The sequence below is a fragment of the Dipteris shenzhenensis genome, chromosome 17 (genome assembly GCF_047967505.1).
Source record: "Dipteris shenzhenensis isolate YYH24624 ecotype China chromosome 17, Dip_SZ_1.0, whole genome shotgun sequence".
NCBI classification, from domain to species: domain Eukaryota; kingdom Viridiplantae; phylum Streptophyta; class Polypodiopsida; order Gleicheniales; family Dipteridaceae; genus Dipteris; species Dipteris shenzhenensis.
This window is the reverse complement of record NC_141612.1, coordinates 16,851,848-16,871,272: the sequence shown is the minus strand read 5'-3', so window position 1 is coordinate 16,871,272 and position 19,425 is coordinate 16,851,848. Positions and strand designations below refer to the sequence as shown.

General features: G+C 44.1%; 1 protein-coding gene and 1 long non-coding RNA gene across 2 annotated transcripts in view; both read right to left on the bottom strand.

Annotated features, from left to right (window-relative positions):
- Positions 1 to 15,837, bottom strand: part of LOC147891757 (ubiquitin-conjugating enzyme E2 36-like) — a 35,807-nt gene extending 19,970 nt beyond the window's left edge. Inside the window, exons 1-3 of the mRNA XM_087388446.1 lie at positions 15,650 to 15,837; positions 15,354 to 15,381; positions 15,094 to 15,180 (exon numbers count right to left, since the gene is read on the bottom strand). Of these exons, the coding sequence (XP_087244572.1) occupies positions 15,094 to 15,180; positions 15,354 to 15,381; positions 15,650 to 15,697 (163 nt within the window). The 5' untranslated portion in view covers positions 15,698 to 15,837. The remainder of the gene's footprint in view (positions 1 to 15,093; positions 15,181 to 15,353; positions 15,382 to 15,649) is intronic.
- Positions 15,838 to 17,048: 1,211 nt separating this feature from the next.
- On the bottom strand, positions 17,049 to 17,909 carry LOC147891756 (uncharacterized). The gene is made up of 3 exons (XR_015542534.1): positions 17,848 to 17,909; positions 17,640 to 17,736; positions 17,049 to 17,106 (listed from the first exon to the last, which is right to left on the bottom strand). It is a non-coding gene; the product is annotated as an uncharacterized LOC147891756 (long non-coding RNA).
- Between the last annotated feature and the right edge of the window lie 1,516 nt (positions 17,910 to 19,425).

The following is a 19,425-nucleotide window of genomic DNA, read 5'->3' as shown; positions in this document are numbered from 1 at the left end:
CATTCCATTGTTCGTGATCTAATATGATATGATATGGTTGTATTAAAGTCATCTTGAGACCCTTCACGATCTATGGGATTGGTGATCACTATCAACAAATAATGCTCTTTTACATCTTGTGAAAATAATACTATAGACTTACCATATAGACTTACCATGTAGTTAATACTTCATGAGCTAGCTTGTGTGCTAGTCCAAGTATCTTGTTGTGGTGTTCCAAAACTTCAGATAACTCCCTAGCTTCATAGCTGGCTGTTCTAACACAATTTTCAGGTTTCCTATGTTGACATCATATCTGTCTCTTAGTGTAGGTCTAGCATCTTAGGAGTACATGCTACTAATTTTCCATCTCCTTGGTGGGGCAGATTTTGCACATTCTTTCTTCTCTTGGACCTTAGAATCTTTTGCCCACCTTCCCTTCTCCACCTCTAGATCCTGTGAGCTGGTTCTCATTTTGCATATTAGATGGCTTTTAGGTCTTGCCATAATTTTGTAGCATCTTTTGTGTCACTAATTCCTTGATCTCACATGCATCCTCTGGTATATCAGTAGCTATTATACCCCATTATTCCATCCCTTTCATCCCATCTCGATGCCATCCAGTGGTTTGTGTAGCTTCCAATTTTCTTGTGAGGTATCCTACTAGCATCCATCTTTGAGAGGTATCATACTCCTCTCAGCTAGTAGGATGGAGTAGAGTGTCTACACCTTATCCCCCAATTCCTATATGAGAAATCATTTATGTAAAGTTGCTAGAGAACCCGGAAGCCCATGCTAGACACTCATAAAGGATCACTCTTTGCACAAGCATAATGTATAGAAAATTCCACATTTCCCAATTCCATAGGTGTGCCTTCCTGCACTTATTTTGGAAGCTGTACAAAGCTCCTAGAATTCTTCTTTATAGACATGCATTCCACTTGTAGTTGTTAGTAAATTCCAGCCCTATATATTTGCATGAGTTAACTAATTCCAAAGGCTCCCCTTGGAAGGTGACATCAATCTATTTATTGCGAGTCCCCATCACCATAACTTTTGTCTTGGCTATATTGACCTGCATCCCTGAGTGTCTACAGAAGTCCCCCCAGTGTATCCAAATGTGCTTGCATTTTTTGCTTGCTCTTTGCGAAGAATACTACATCATTTGCGTAAATGAGCAATAGTAGATCCTGCAATTTGGACACCTTCTCTGCCGTGTATTCTCACCCAATCCTCTAGATCATCCATAAAAAGACCAAAGAGAGTTGGCGAGAGGGGCCAGCCCTGTTTGACCCCTATGTCGCTACTTATGACAACTTTGAGAAACTATGACATCATCCAGACTGTGCATCCCAGGCAATCTCAGAGGCTAACAGCTGAGCATAATTCAGAGGTTGAACCAAGCACTCTCATGGCTTAGGTGTCAACGTGATCAGAGACTCAAATCTGAGCATGGATGCATGACCAACTCATAGGTCTAGGAAGTACACCAACATCCTGGAACTCGACCAGGCCTGATAAAGGAAAGACATAACAACCCCCCCTGTCTCCTAACTGGGTACATGGAAATAAGTGGAACCTTTTATAGGACAAGGCACACAAAATGACAAATTATTACATCATTTTAGGGGGACTACCCAAGGCAGAGTACCTTACACACACAACTCTAGAAAGCCCACTCTTCATCTATCACCTCATGGAGGGATAGACCAGAAACAGCAACAGTGCAGGCTTGTTCCTCATGTCCAGAAGGTGTAGCTTCATCGTCTTCGTCCTCGCTCTGCTCTGCAACCAGATTGGCATGTTCTTTGGCTTGTACCTTTGCCATCTTCTTGAAGCAACGATTCTCTGTATGGCCAAGCTTCTGACAGTAATTACATTTAAGAGGTTTTCCTTTCTTCCTAGGCTTATTCTTGAGAAAGAATGCTTTGTTAGGTTCAAAGGAAGATTATGCTTTCTCTGTAAGCCTACGGTCCTCATCAATGAGATGAGCTAACATATCCTTAAAGCTCATATTGCGGCTGACTCTTAGGACAGCAAGGATCTCACTGTACTTGGAAATGTCTTCAATACTTGAGAGAAGTACAACAACTTGATCATCATCTTCAACAATGGCTCGCATGGCAAATAATTGTTGGAGAATTGACCCAAGATTGCTGAAGTGTTCATTGAGGGTTTCAGTTTCTTTCATCTTGAGCTTGAAGAGTTTTTGCTTGAGAAAGACTTTGGAATTATTGATCTTATTTCCAAACAAATTCTCTAATTTTTCCCAAACGTCATTTGCAGTCTTATCAAAATCCACATGGTGGATAAGGTTGTCAGCTAAAGCTAGGCCTATGATAGCCATTGCTTTATCATTTTGGTTCTCCCACCAACTGATTCTAGCATCATCACTTTGGGGTTTTGGCTCCTTGCCATTGGTGATATTCCATATGCCTTCTCGCATAAGAAGAAGCCGGAGTTTCGTCTGCCAAGTTGGGAAATTGCTCCCTGAGAATTTCTCGACGAACGAGGAGATTTTTATGCTATCCATTGGTGGGAAGGTCTTAGCTGTTATTACAGCCAGTGTCTAAATCCCTTACAATGTTTACTCAAGCTGAGCTAATCGTGGCTGAAAAAATGCAGACTTGGATAGCGTCTTCAGAAAGCATGGCATGAGAGAGTCGCCCGTCATAAGAGCTTCAGCGTGGCGCAAACATCATAGTAGAGAATCGGGTCAACAAGTAAATTCACAGGTGGAACCTTGTGAAAGTCAATACCTCGTGCAGGAAATGAGCGGCAACCAATGAAGCAGGGAGCCACGAACTAAATCCACCGGCAGCCATGAATTGGAGCAAGATAATTCGTGAACTGATCAAGAGACCAGGGGCAGATTGCTGGAGCAAATCGTGGGCATGAAGCTGGAGCAGACATTTGATCACGAACAACAGCAGCAGTAAAACGGCCTGACTTCAGTTCGAGCAGTCAGGGCAGCAAATCGTAGCAAAGAACGGCGGGCTGTTAGCAGGGCATTGGGGCAGAATGCTGCTGCTGGAGATTGCGCAGATCAGGGGCGGAAGGAGGAGAGCTGAGGGGCGACAGCAGCAATGGGCAGAACTGAAGCGGCCATCAGGAATTTTGGGATAGAGACTGCAGGCAGAACTGGAACGGCCTGCTGGACAGCAACGTGGAGATGGCGGGCAGAATTCCTGGCCGCGATGGATGCGTGAGCAGATTGCGAGGGAGGCCGACTGCTTCAATGTGGCTTCATCTCCACAAGATGCAGTTGCAGAAGCAGGCGACAAACTGAGTGGGGGAGCGTGTAGAAATGCGCAGGGACTTTCTCCATGGCAAAAGAAGAAATCGTGATAGCGTGTTGCTCCTCCAGAATCGTGGTGCAGGATACTCTCAAGGGCTGAGCGATGGCGGGCAGAAATAGTACGTGGAGCTACCCGAGCTCTGATACCATTTGTTGAAAATGGGGAGAGGGTGAGAGACACTCAATCACATGATTGGAGACAAGAGCTGAGGCACGAACTGATGTTGATAGATTGTTAAATCGTAGCAAGTACATGGCCTCATTTATAGGCTGGGCAAGCCTGACACCTCATAGATGAGGTCACACACAAGAGAATCTAGATCCTATAATCTAGGGGAGGAATCACACCTACCACATGAGGTGGCACAAGTGGCCTCAAGACTCTTCACACTCACACAACTGTAGGACACTCCTAGGACTCTAGGACCACACACACTAGGACTCCGATAGTTCCAACAATACCCACATGGATCATCGTGAAACCTGGTCCAGTGAACACTATCCCCAAATATGTGTATGCACTATCTCCACAGGCTCGCCATGGTATGTGAAACTATGTGATGGGACGCTGCTCACGAGGTGTTTAAGACCATAACCTTGGTCTTCCCAAAGGTAATTGTCAAGTGTCTCTCCCTGCAGAATACCTCCAGACCCTCTAGATGTTTTTGCAACCCTCCTACTGAGGATGATATGAGGACTATGTCATCGGCATACAACAATATCTGCACCATCAGGTCAACTAGGAGCGAACCCTATCCACCTAGTCGATCGACAAAAGAAGTAATCTCGTCAATATAGAGCCCGAAGAGACTTGGTGATACGGGACAACCTTGCTTAACTTCGATGGTGCTCTCAATCCAGTCTGATAAGCCTCCTGGAGCACATATCCTCCCTCTAGCAGACTCATATAGACTCATGACCCCCCAAATCATGATATCAGGGAGCCGTAACTCCTGTAACCTCCAGATCAGGCGAGAGCGTGGGAAAGTGTCAAATGCCTTACGAAAATCTACGAAGCAAGTGTAGACATGCTAGCGCCTCGACTTCGCCTCCTCAATAATAGCCCTTAGGGTAAAAATGTGATCAAAGGTGGAGTGTTGTCTCCGAAATCCTGCCTGCCCAAGTGCCCGCAGTCCATGACCCTCCGTGTGGCTGCTGATCTCCCTCTCTAGGACCGATCCATATATCTTAGCCAAAGTGTGGCCAATCATAAGAGTACGGTAGTTCCCAGTGTCCATGGGATCACATGCTTCTTATGTAGGAATAAAAAGGCTGTTACCTCTCTCTTCGATAAAATGTCCAAGAACCTGACCTTAGAAGTGGTTCCATCTTGTAACCGGCCTTCAGTTTCCTAAAGGGCAGTAGACCATAACTTGCATTGCATATTCATTATTCACAGCCACATTGCATCATTTCCAACCACTAACTTTAAACAATACCACTTGAGAAATAACTCCGGTATTTATTTATTTCTTTAGGAATGAAATTGGTACATACAACAAGGGTTCAACCTTGCACTGTTCCTCTCTGCAAATCCTCTACTTGTCTTCAAGGCATCTAATCCCAGTGCACCACTAGAATTCCCACTGGCAAGGCATACTCAGGCATTCACTTCTGATCTGACACAACTTAGAGGCATTCAGGCATCCAAACCACTGGCAAACTGAGCTCAAGGCAGCCTCAAGGCTATCACATGCATCCACACCGTCCTTAGGCCTTCCACAGGATCACCCTTGCCTTTGGGTGCTTACTAGAACCTGTTGGAGTCCTGAAAGGACTGCACACAACACGCATGCACCGCAAAAAGCTGCAAAGCAAGAAAGAACAAGGAAAAACCGAACCTGGAACCAACTCCCGCTGTGTGTGGCAGAGGAGCGAGCTCCTTCCTCGCACCTATCCTATGTCCAAGCTCCCCGCAGGGTGCAAGTGTCTTCCAACAATCAAGAGAAGAGAGAAATGAAGGTAGAGAGCGGAGGGTGAACAAGAAAGAGCTGTAGAGGAAAGATGGTTCACAGATCTGCCCCGAAATGATTGCCTCGGGATCTGTGCCTGAGTTCTCCTAAGAGAAGGTGCCAAAAGCAACAGGGAAAGTTCCTCCTGCAGCCTGCACTGGTCCAGAACAGCTCCACGCAGCCAAAAACATGTGCACAAAGGTTCAGCACAGCAAAAGCACCTACTGGAGGCAGCTGAACACGTCTGTACGGGTTCCGTACAGCCGTACGGACGTCCGTGCAGTCCGTACGAAAATGTTTCAAAAGTTCAAAAAAGAGTCCTGGCACTTCCTAGAAGTGCGTACTAACCTTGGAACAGTCAAAACAGTGTTAAAATGGCTGAAAACAGGCTTGAAACAGCTCGAACAGCTCAAAAACTGCACAAGAACAACTGAAAAACGTCCTACACCTCTGGGAGAGTGAGGGGAGAGAGATGGAAGGTGGGAGAAGGGCATGCATACACATGCTTGACAAATGGCACCTCCTCCTTGCCATTTGCCCCTTCATTAAAGTCCTAACCCCCATACCAAGGAGTTGTCCTTGGGCCCAACTTTTAGACCCCTCTTCTAAAGCCTTTGCCTTGCCCCTAGGACCTAGTGGTGCACCTAGACTTTGCCCTTAGGAACTTCTAGGAGGTGTGCACTTCCTCTAGCCAGTCCCTCACGGCCAAACCATTACAACACTTAACCATGGTTAACCCCAGATTAAGCGTAGGTTGAGATACGAAGATACTTTACATCACTTTTCACGTCCTCTTTTCACGTCCTCGTGACATACCCTCCTCTTGAAACAACAAACTATCAAGTTTGCTGCTATAAACATAAACCACCAACAATGATGATATGGTCTAGGAGAGCGCGCGTGTCCATCCATATATCAATGCATCATCCGTGTGGAGTGACTAGTACACTCATCATAGAAGTCCCGTAGCACATGTATTGTCAGCAAACAATACCTCGGCTGAAACATATAGTGTCACCAAGCGACTTCTAGATACCGTGAGCCTGTCTGTTGACAAGGGGGTGGAGAAACTACCCCCCTCTTAAGCATCAGGCAATGCTCCAGACCTATGCTCTGCTGAGCCTGAAGGAGCTACAACCGAAGTCAGCTCAAAGCACAACAACTGAGTGGACTACACCACTCTGAGTGAAATCTGCTAGTTCACTCGCCTCCAATAACTTGAACCACACACACATGGCAATAATGGATCCTAGGAACATATATCCCGGTACTCGATATCATTTCAGACTTGCATCACCGCAAGCTGAATCGGTTCAGCCAATCTATGCTAGACTTGGATCCTTGCCTCATGGTTCAAATTAATAAAACCAACTAGCATGTACTAAATGGATTTATTGCTCGAGCCATGCCGGGCAACAAGAGCATCCAAAATAGGCATGTGATACATGGATGTGCTGCTCTAGCCATGCCGGGCAACAAGAGCAATCCAACAGTAACAAGGACTACGTATTCTGCAATTTACCATTCAGCCTAGAAGAGGAGACTCTCCATCTTCTGACTGATACAAAAATCCACAAAACTAGCAGGGAAGAACCATCCTGCAAATAACAAAGCAGCCTAGAAAGAGGAGACTCTCCAATTTCTGGCTGTTACAATTATTCATACCAAAATTACTGCTTTCGACCAAAGGAAAACAAATCTCCTAGCGCGTGTGGCTGTCCTCTTTCACTTCATGTGCTCCCATAGGTTGTTTCCGTTTACGATTGGGGCAATCTTTGGCCTGATGGCCCTCTTCTTTGCAAAGGAAACACTTTCCAGCTTCAAATAGGGCTTGCCGTTCCTCAGGAGACAATCTCTCTTTGGTACTGAGCTTACTATTAGGTCGCTGGTCCACATCAAACTTGACTTTGGTTGTCTTGGCAAATTTCCTTTTCGTGAAAGAGTCATCCTGCTGCTTACCTTTGAATCCTGGAGTCATCCCTTGCATGAGAGCATAGGCTGTAGTAGCATTCTCAATCAGCTGAGAGATGTTGGAGACCTTTGTCTTGGTGCAATAATCACGAAGCTCCTTTGGCAGCCCACAACAATACTTTTCCACCTGCACAGACAATGATACGGTCCTATACGAGCTGACTAGCAATAAGGCCTTCCAGAACTTTTTGTTATCCTCTTCAAGATTCTTACAGTTTGCGGCATCCAGCTCATGCCATGCTGTCATTATATCCACTTCAAAAGTGGTGGTAAGCCAAGCAGATGAGAAAACTTGCTTGAACTCAATCCAAGTGTTAGGGGCTTTACCCTGCAAAAGCAAATTGGTCCACCATTGCAGTGCGTTACCCTTCAAGAAGGTGGCTGCCTTTCGTACCTTGGAAGACTCTGTGAAATGACCACCGGAATAGGCAGCATCAAACTGTTGCACAAATGTCAGAGCCTTCAATCTATCCTGCATCCCATTGAAGGTTTCAAACTTCACAGCTGCCCCTCCCTCCTTATAATCTTTCAGCTTACCTTTCGGAGTAAGATTATCATAAACTGGGGGCTGTAAATATGGTGGAGGCATCGTGGATCCCATATTCTGTACCATATCGCCTGTGCCCATGGTGGGGTTGACCATTCCGGATCCCATTCCTTGCATCTGTGGCACACTCCAAGTGTTGCTTATCATTCCTGGCATCCATGTCTGCATACCGGGCTGCATCCCTATGTTTGCTTACATCATATTGGCATTTGCAGGGGGCATTCCACCCTCCATATGCTGCTGCAAATTCTGCATTCCTGGCTGGAAACTACCCAAGTATGTACCAGGCATACTAAACCCTTCAGTGGGCTGTCCCACCATTGACTGAAAAACTGATCCTCCGCCAAAATATCATGGATGCTTCATGGGCTGAGGAAGGACTTGCTGTCCTTGATTAACTGAATAAAAAGTATCGACATTACGCGCTACAGGGGTAACTGTGGGCATCTCGAGTGGCTGTCGATTGAAAGATACACGCCTCTGCGTCTTCGTATGCTTTGTCTGCTTCTTCTCAGCTGTCTTTTTGCTTGCAGGGGGAGCATTACCACCAGGATAAGCTTGCATAATCTCCAAGAAAGTCTGTTGCAGCTGTGACAGGGCTCCCACTGCACTTTGCATTTGTAACTGAAAAAGGGCATTGGGATCAAGCTCCTCTGTCTCATCCTCCTCGTCCTGCGAATCCTCAGTGGCATGCTCAAGAGAAACATGCTGTCCCTCATCATTTTGCTCTTCTTCCCCCTCACTGGTATTGTGCTCCTCATCAAAGCTGTTTGTTTCCTGCTCGGAGGTAGGCAGTGATCGCTTGCGGTGCGACATGATTGTTGATGGTAGGGCTGTAACAAAAATGCAATGGGGGTGTCTTCACCCAACACTCCCAAGGCTCACCTCTGTAGGAAGATGGTGATGTCCCGGCAACGGAACCACTGTAACCGGCCTTCAGTTTCCTAAAGGGCAGTAGACCATAACTTGCATTGCATATTCATTATTCACAGCCACATTGCATCATTTCCAACCACTAACTTTAAACAATACCACTTAGAAACAACTTGAGAAATAACTGGATGGAGGCTAGAATGCCCCTGCTCAATGAAACCAAGTACAAGACACCACACTGGCCCCAAACACTTGGCGCCCCTTCCGGTATTTATTTATTTCTTTAGGAATGAAATTGGTACATACAACAAGGGTTCAACCTTGCACTGTTCCTCTCTGCAAATCCTCTACTTGTCTTCAAGGCATCTAATCCCAGTGCACCACTAGAATTCCCACTGGCAAGGCATACTCAGGCATTCACTTCTGATCTGACACAACTTAGAGGCATTCAAGCATCCAAACCACTGGCAAACTGAGCTCAAGGCAGCCTCAAGGCTATCACATGCATCCACACCGTCCTTAGGCCTTCCACAGGATCACCCTTGCCTTTGGGTGCTTACTAGAACCTGTTGGAGTCCTGAAAGGACTGCACACAACACGCATGCACCGCAAAAAGCTGCAAAGCAAGAAAGAACAAGGAAAAACCGAACCTGGAACCAACTCCCACTGTCTGTGGCACAGGGGCGAGCTCCTTTCTCGCACCTATCCTCTGTCCAAGCTCCCTGCAGGGTGCAGGTGTCTTCCAGCAATCAGGAGAAGAGAGAAATGAAGGTAAAGAGCGGAGGGTGAACAAGAAAGAGCTAATACCTCTCTCTTTGAAAGAGTCCAGGAACCTGACCTTAGAAGTGGTTCCATCTAGTCCCATTGCCTTGTGGGCGTAGGGGCCAGGAACCAATCCCTTGGCCAAGCACTGGGTGAGGCTTAAGAGAAGGGATAGAGATCTATCTTCACTACTATCATGTGGCACATTTGAACCTCATGTAAATGGTTAAGGAAAAGTCTATCTCCTAGCACTTAGTTTTTAGCTTTATTTCAATGCAATGCATAAGACGGGGGTTCTGATTATGTGAATTCATAGAGTGAACTTTAAATCAAACTCAACTTCATTTTTCAGCTTTATTTCAATATAATGCATATGAGGGGGATTGTGACTATGTGAATGCATAGAGTGGACTTTAAATCAAACAAACATGCTTCTTATGTAAGAATGAAAAAGGCCATTACTCTCTCTTTGAAAGAAAAAGAGTTCCATCATCATGCAATCAAGTGGATTTCTTTCAAACTTAGAAAATATGAACATTGAGGCTCCTGCCAAGCCAGCGGCAGATGGGTTAAAACCCTTGACCAATGTATGTTCTCGGCTCGTAGAGAATTGCCCTGTAATGAATCCCTACCATCCATTCCAAGTGCGAGAGTATATGTTTCCAGTCTAACAACATGCAAGATACTAGTGGACAGCCTTTGATCTTACCATCAATACAACCAAGAAGGATATCCCATTGAGTGGGCTGCCACTATCCAAAGGCACGAGTGGTGAGACATGAAATTAAATGGTGCATCATGGCAGCCCAAGGTTGAGAGCCCTGCATGAATTGCAGCATCAATTTACCTTTACGAGCAAGAATATGCACATGGATATTTAGAATATTGAGACCCCCATGCATCTTTGGCGAACAGAGATGTTGCACCGAAAGCAATCGCAAACTTTTCTTGCCATGTTGGGAGCACCACAAGGTTTCCATAACCATAGACATGAAAGAAGTAATGTCTCCCTTGCTGACACATAATCAAAGGCAAGTAAAACAAAGAAGTAATGTCTCCCTTGCTGACACATAATCAAAGGCAAGTATGTATGCCATAAAAATGGATTGAACAATCCGTAGCCTGACATGTAAAGGCCAAGTAGCTAATTTCTAGTATTCAAGCTTTTTCTTTAGCTTGGCAAGTACCCAGTCAGACTGTTGGTGACGAGTAATTGATCAACCTAAAGGACAACCAAGGTTGTGAACCAACTCAGTAGGTTAAATGCCAGTCTTTGGAATGCAAGGGCAGCAATTTCTGAAATTTACATGAAGACCAGCAGCAAGACCATATAATGATAATGGGTGCATCAAGGAAGATAGATCCTGGTCAGTATTCAGAGTAAAAAATAAACCATCAGCATATGCCTGAGCAATCATAGTGCTGCTTCTAGAAATCCCTAAACCATGCAATGTGTCAATCGCCACCAAATGGGTGGCAATAGCATATAGAAGCACTAAGTGGACAGCCCTAACGAACTGAACAACGAAGAGTCCAGGCTTCAAAAATATCCCCAGATAGTATGCAAACAGCTTTACTATCATTGTATAGCCAGTAAATAACATGCTGCAATTTGTGACCAAAACCCAATGCATGCATAGTCTGTGAAATTAAATCCCATTGGATCGTGTCAAAAGCCTTGGCAATGTCAACCTACAATAATAACACATCCTGCTCTGTGTATTTGGCATATTCTATTCCAACACAAGCATTCGCAATGTTATCTGTGATATGCCATCGAGGAATAAAACCATATTATGCAAGATGAAAGCCATCATGTAGATACCCTTTAATGCGATCAACCAGCATTTTGGTGATGATCTTGTAAATGACATGCATGAGAGTGATAGGCCTCCAATCAGCCACAGATTCACAAATTTGTTTCTTGGGAAAAAGTTTTACAATCCCTTTTTTCCATGAAGGTGGCATATGCTGATTTCCCCAAGCAGAATTAATCATGCACAACAAAGTCAACTTTAGGATATCCCAATATGCAAGAAAAAACTTAATTGTGAGGCCATTCCATCCTGGAGATTTCCATTTGCCACAAGCTTTTATTGCATCAAATAATTATGTTTCATTGAAAGGGCCTTCTAGCTCCAGAGCATGTGCAGGAGTAACAATGGGAAAGACATGCTGTAAGAGTTGGCTCCTTGCTATGAGAACTGCATGTGTAGGGGAATCTGCAAACCCAAACTGTCTAGAAAAATGAGGAACACATGCTGCAACAAGTTGTTCTCTAGAAGAAGTCCAAACCCCATCAGGCATAAGAGCTTTTAAAGAATTTGCAGATTGCCTCTTGGAATGTAAGCTTTTAAAGAATTCTTTGGATGAACAACCTTTATCCAGAAAAGCTCTATGTCTTGCTCTTGTCTCCCATTTAGTTATTTTTCTGTGATCATTGCTTTGCAAACGGTATCTAGCCTGACATAAAGATGTGGATTCTTCCTTGGACAGAGATCAAAAATGGCTAAGCTCAGTCAAAGATTGGCGTGTAAATTTTGCCCAAGCAACAGTGTCTCTCAACGTCTTCATGTAGTTTTTGCCATATTCCCGAATCACACACACACACACAGAGGCTTGTGAGGCCTCTCACCATAGTTAGGGGAAACAGAAACGGGAAAACAGGGAACGAAAACGAAAAACAAAAACGAGGACTAGAACAGGGAAACGCCACGTCAGCAAGGGTTTTTTAGAAAAGGGGGTTTTGAGATGAGAACACCCACATCTAGAATGCTACAGCCTACAGCCTACTTGTAACTTAAAATCACAGTTAGGGGAAACGAAAACAAGGAAACAGGGAATAGAAACATTTTGGGATTTTTGGGAGGGCTGAAACGGGGAAACTCCACGTCAGCAAGCGGGGGTTTAGAAAAGGGGGTTTTGAGATGAGAACACACACATTTAGAATGCTACAGCCTACAGCTTGAAAGAGAGCCAAGGGTTGAAAGAGAGGGCTGAAACTTGAAAGTGGGGCCTGAAAGAGGAGGGAACAGAAGGCTGAAAGAGAGGGCTGAAAGAGGGGCTGAAGGAGGACTGAAGGAGGGCTGGAGGGGAGTAAATGATGATGGAGGGCCGAAGCAGCCTGCAGGAGAGAAAGGAGAGGAAAGGAGTAAATGGGGCTCAAGGAGGGCTGGAAAACCTTGAGGATGGAGAGAGTATGAGGCTGAAGGAGTGGAAGGAGGCCAAAATCGAAAGCAAAAAGACCAAAAACGGGGCTGGCGGCGGATTTCACGTCATTTTGGAGACCTAGCAGCCAGTGTTGTCTGAAACGGCCCGTGTCAAGGCTTTGAAACGCGTTTCAGACTGGCTGAAACATTTCAACCAGCCATTTCAAGGTCCTAAAACATTTCAAACCTTGAAACGCGTTTCAAGAAACGGGGCGTTTCAAGAAACGGGGCTTTTCTGAAACGACGTTTCAGGCCTGGCTGGGCTTTGAAACGTGTTTCAATGTAACTGTGCTTAAAATATAGTGCATAATACTTACCACAACGTCACTTAGAAGTTAGAACTCAGAACAAGTTACAAATTAGAACTTGAAAGTTAACCTAGAAGGCTGAAAGAGAGGGCTGAAAGAGGGGGCTGAAGGAGGGCTGAAGCCTAAAAGAGAGCTGAAGGAGTGGAGTTTGAGCTTTGAAGGAGGGCTGAAGGGGAGTAGATGATGATGGAGGGGGAAGCAGAGTCCATGAGAGAAAGGAGTACAAAGGAGTGAATGGGGCTCAAGGAGGGCTGGAAAACCTTGAGGATGGAGAGAGTATGAGGCTGAAGGAGTGGAAAGAGTGAAACATTGCACAGGGGGCCAAAATCAAAATCAAAACGACCAAAATTGGGCTGGCGGCGGATTTTTGAGACCCTAGACGCTTTGTTGTCTGAAACGGGCCATTTCTGTGCCCTGAAACTGGCTGAAACATTTCAGCCAGCCGTTTCAGGGTCCTGAAACGTTTCAGACCCTGAAACGCGTTTCAGGCTCCAGGCTTCCCTAAAACGGCGTTTCAGGCCTGGCTGGGCTCTGAAACGCGTTTCAGCGTAACTGTGCCTCTCACGGATGTTAATATGACTTTCTCTCTCTTGGATAGACAGCTGACCGATTGGTAGATGACAAGGGCTCCCCCTCTATGTTCCCCTTTTCGGTTCTCCCTCTCTCACAGCGACAATGTGATGTATTCATTTTTTTCTTATCACAAGCATCAGCCTTGGGAAAGGGTGCCTACCCTAAGCTTTCATTGTATCTGGTTATTTTCAGTCTCATAGACCCTTTGGTCTGTCATAGACGTAAAGGAACTCTCTCTCTCTCTCTCTCGGAGTTCAAAAGATGTTCAAAATCTGCAAACTAGGGACCAGCTCCCATGACCTAGAGGTGGAGAGAGGCAGGTGGGCAAGACGCGGTATCCCAACAGAGGGAAGAATCTGCAAAATCTGCCCCATAGGGGCGATAGAACTGAGTAGCTCATGCGAGCTTATGCACACATCAGGGAAAAAAATAGTAACAGCGGTGAAGACCTGAAAACCATGATGGGACAACCAACCAAAAGGCTGAAGCCTACCTAAAGGAAGTTTTGGAACACCGCAATAAAGTACTCGGGCTAGCACACAAGTTAGTTAAGTAAATACTCACGACATAACAAGCCCACCTTCTGGACGTAAAAGGGCCACTATTAGTCAGTTAATAGTGGTCACCAGTCCCATAGATCCTGAAGGCTCCTCTCTCTCTCTCTCTCTTTAGCTTCTTGTATACCCACTTGGATTATCTCAATATCATTGTGATCCCTCACTCCTATATGGTGAAAATCCCTCTCTCTCTTTAGCTTCTTGTATACCCACTTGGATTATCTCAATATCATTGTGATCCCCTCACTCCTATATGGTGAAAATCCTATATGGTGAAAATCCCCATAAATAGGTTGTGATACAAAGATGCAACGGCAGCAATAAAAGCGGCAAACTTCATTTTGATGTCCACACTTACTATCCACATTGCCTTCCATCGCCTCACGTTCTTGACTTCATAATTTCAATCAATTTTCTTGGATTATGTGAATAAAGTTTCCGATACATGCTGAAAGAATGGTTTGTGTCATTTGCGTCTATAGTCACCTCACATCTTACTTTTTCAACTTGGACTGCATGATTTTAACCTCAAATTTAGCATCGTAAAACAAACTCCCATGCGTTTGCTAAACTTCAAGTTTGACGATTCATAGGCATGGACGGTATATTATCATACTCCTACTGATATCGTTTGCACGAAAACTACACGCAGGCCACAAGCATACCAAAGTGCCCCCTTAAGTAATCTTATATTTATGCACCTTACCAAAGCATGTGCAATAGGAAAGCTATAGTTTGAGAGCATTAACTGGTTTACTCTGCACTTTGCTCAACTTTGTGAAGCTGTATCTCATGAACCACTTGTAACAGTAGATCGCCGATGACTAGATTGTTTATGCATTCAAAGTTTTCGCTTTGGGAGAGGGACAAAAAAATTGTAAGTCCCGCCCCTTCTATCATGCAACGAATATTTAGATTACTAGTCTAGACTCTGTAACTGATGAAGTTTCATAAAATGCGTTCGTGTGTTGATGCACTTTGATAGGTGCTTTTCCTAAAAAACAATGTGCGATCAACGTTTCACGAAAATTTCCAAGGCACTTCGCTTATAGCCCCATACCTACCTTCATAAGGAGATTGAGCTGGCCCAAGGATCATGACATTGAAATACCGCAGGTTATCTTCAGACGGAGATGCACTGATGCCCGGAGCTGACGTCAAAGCCACGAGTAACATCACGTTTGATACACGCAACCATTGGCAATAAAAATTTGTAACACTGCTGAACGTCTCCCAAGTCTAGGGAAATTGAGATCTTCAAACTTGTGTTCAATCTGGGGATGGAGAACTGCTGCACGGTAAACAGAATAAACGGCTCGCATACCTGGTTCGCTCAAAAGTCGTTGAGTTTCCTGAACATTGACAACAGAGAACCAAACAAATCAGAATCTCCTCGCTGCAGGATGACCAGATCGCAGCAAAAAGCAGCAAGGAGACGCTATGAATTTCTCATGCAAAAGCTGCCGAGCAGCTTTCCAGGCCCCCGTGCCCCGCTATTCGATCGTCCCTACTACGCTCCTGTGTGCCTGACGCATTCTTTATTGTTCCATTTGTTTGAAAAAAACTGTTTCTTTCTCAAGAACAAACGCTTTCTTAGAGTCGAAGAATTGCGAGACGAACCTTGATGATACGCCGAGGCAGGTTGGCATTGGCGATGGCACCGGACATCGTGCAGATCTCGCCGAGGGGTGAATTGAAGGAAGGAAGCAGATAGTTCAAGGGACTGGATGCTCTCTTGCTCTACTCAGCTTAAGTTGGCCGCAGTGGGAATAATAATGGAAGTAACAAGAGGCTATTTTCATCACACTCCTCTCTCTTTCAAGTCTTGAATAATTTAAAAATTAAGCTTCTTTTTCTCAAGTGTCATAGGGAGCTCTAGTCGGCGCGTGCCTGTCTGGGACGTCGAGGGTGGCTGCATGAGGGGTTTGAAGGGCCTAGAGAAGGGATTGGATGCTCTGGCTGCACTGGAATAATAATGGAAGTCAAAAGAGGCTATTTTTTGGCGTGCCCCTGGCTTGGCCTTATTAATGGTGTTTTGTGTAAGAGGCGAATTCGGAGGTGTATTCGTGTCAGACTCTAGTTGGTTGCATTTTCGTAGGACATGTTGCTATATTTCATGGAGCTTTGGATGCTATTTTTGGTCAACTTTCATTCACATGTGTGTTTGTACTAAGCCAATGTTTTTGCACCACACGTCATTTTTCTAATTCTCAATTCGAAGAATGGGAAGTGCATTCGGAATTGAGGCTCTAAAGTCAGCTGGAACTAATGCTCTAGAACTCTCTATGACATTATTATAAGTTGCTGAATATTTTAGTGTGTCACTTGTGTGCACTGAAAGAATAGTGATTAATTTCAGTATGGTCAAAAAATAACTTACTCTCAAATAGAATCAAATAAAGAATATTCGATAAAATTTCCACACAAATTCATCCAGAATTCAACAATATGAAGTTAGTCATTACATCAAATAAGAAATATCACATTCATACACAAGAATGTTCCTCGAATGAAATTGAACCAAAAAAGCTGCTATGTCATTAGGAAAGTAGTCTAAATCTATAGAAAATCTCTCTGTTTGTATAAACAAAATTCAGAACCATATCCAAAAAATAATACTCAATTTATTTTCTACTTCAGCAACGTCCATTGTGCAGGACATCAATGAAGAAAGAAGCAGGACCCAATTATAACTATGCATGTAACACTTCTTTTATGTATGACTGTCAGGGCCGATATAGATTGTCATCCGTATTGACATTTCACCTATCTTCTCTTGTTCATGTAATATTTTATGGACTGGAAAATAGTAATGGAAAGGTTGTCAAATAACTTGACATTCATAATTGACTCACCCTCTCCACCATAAGCCTCACGTGCTACAGCCTCGAATGCTCTCTTCAAGTAGGGCTTGGACAACGACTCTCCCATAACTAAACGCTTGTTTGAAGACTTGTCTCTCTCACGTGAAGCCTTTTCCACCATATGCACAAGAAAACTCAATTTCTTGTCAAGTTTTGTTGTTTTAATGCAAAAAGTCACAGAAGCAGCTACAACGTGATGTTCTTTGGAGGCACCTGGATCTATTCCCATAAAACAGATTAGTAAACAAGCACCTTTTCAGCTTAAGCAGTTAACAAAGAGGCTCTAAAACCATGTCAAAAGGCACGCATCACCTTACTCACCAAAGGTGCACCAGGAGAGAGGTTAAATAACTGAGGTGGCCGGGGGAAGTGACAACAGAATTGGACAGGCAAGTATCACCATGTCAGAAAGACACGCATCACCTTACTCGCCTCTCTCATTCACATAATATTTTATGGACTGGAAAATAGTAATGGAAAGGTTGTCAAATAACTATCAACCAGAGAAACAAAAACCATAAGAATATTTGGACATTCATAATTGACTCACCCTCTCCATAAGCCTCACATGCTATAGCCTCGAATGCTCTCTTCAAGTAGGGCTTGGATGACTCTCCCATAACTAAACGCTTGTTTGAAGACTTGTCTTTCTCATGTGAAGCCTTGTCCACCATACGTGCAGGAAAACTCAATTTTCTTTTAGGTTTCATTGTTTTAATGCAGCAAGTCGCAGAAGCAGCTACAACATGCTATTCCATAAAATAGATTAGTAAACAAGCACCTTTTTGGTCTTAAGCAGTTAACAGAGAGGCTCTAAAACCATGTTAGAAAGGCACGCATCACCTTACTTGCCAAAGTTGCACTAGGAGAGAGGCTAAATAGCTGAGGTGGTGGGGGGAAGTGACAACAGAATTGGACAGGCAACTATCACCATGTCAGAAAGACACGCATCACCTTACTCGCCAAAGGTGCACCAGGGGAGAGACTAAATACCTGAAGTGATGGGTGTAGTGACAAGAGAATTGAACAGGCAAGTATCACTGAAATTTGTGACAAGGAATGGAGGTTGGGCAATAGTTAAGATAGAGGGTATAACAAAGAAGATAGCGTACGAAGAGAGGCTTTCCAGGATTTGTTGAAGGCGGGTAGATACACCAGTCTCATCATGACGAAGATGGGCGAAGAAATTGGAAAAGAAGTTGAAGTGACATGAGAATACAAGAGATGCGATGGTTAAGAAGCGTGCAGACGAAACTGGTTTGGTTTTGGTTGAAAAAGAGTTACAGGTTAGAAAATTGATCTGAGGTAGGACAGAGAAACAAACCTTTATCAGAGAAAAACAATAGGGATGACGGAGAGCAAAAGCAGGAGATTATACATCGTTGGTGATGCAGGTGAATATACGATGCGCGATCGTGCGAGTACATAAGTTATTGCTTTGCATTTGAGGGGAAGGTGCTTTGTAAGTATGGTACATTCAAGGCTAATAATGTATCATATGATGTTTACATGAGGGTGGATTTTACGGATATTGATCGCTGTCAAATGATAACACTCCCCACACACATATGTGGCACAGCTAAAAGATATTATTAAAGTTAACAGTTTCTATAGAATAGAAGGCCCTGCAATCAGCAAGAAAGGTCCAGGTGAGGGAGGCACTTGTAATGTGTCCTTGCGTATAGACGCAACAACTTTGGTTGTGAAGGGTGAGCCATTTGATGGTGAAGTATGTTTCCATCCAGATACATCAATTAGTGCTTATGTACTATGGGCAGCAAATCAAATGCAGTCTGTAGGTGCCAGCTTTATGTCTGTTATGGACACAATTGCATTCGTTGTGGTAAAAGTTGACTTTGACAGACCTTGCTTTGATCAACTTATTATAGCTGATGGACCAAATCCTAAAGGTCATGCCACGGTATGGAGTTAACATGAATAAATACCATGCAATTTATTTGAATGCACCAGACATCTAACATATTTTATCCTCTACAATTTTCTTTTGTTGTTGATCACAGAAGCACTCTTTCACTATTGATCCAAGAGTTTATTGATGCTGGCCAACTCCACCCAAGAAATTCCCGAAGTAAACAGCCTTAGCAACCAGTTACCAATTACAAATCAAAGCAGTATTTCCCACATTGGGTATACCCAAACTACCTTACATCTTGGGAACCTTTGAGGCCTCCCATCGAATGAAATGTACCACCCTCCTCCACCTGAAGGATCTAACAAATGCTCAATTTCCCTCCAATGACATTTCTTGAAGTTTCAGATAGTGGCAATATAAATAGTCATGGCTGCTAAGACATGTTGACTAGATCAAGAACCTAGCATTCCATCCAAACCCCACCCACTGTCTTAGTTTCTACTTCATCTTATCCTTGACTCATTCAAAGTGTTGCCTCAGCAAGACACCCACAGTCCTAGCAGTGCTCCCAACCTAACAATCTCTCCTCTCTGGATTCATTGTTTTAGTAGAGAGTCCTCCTATCCCAATCGCAACCTAGAGTCCACTTTGATTATTGC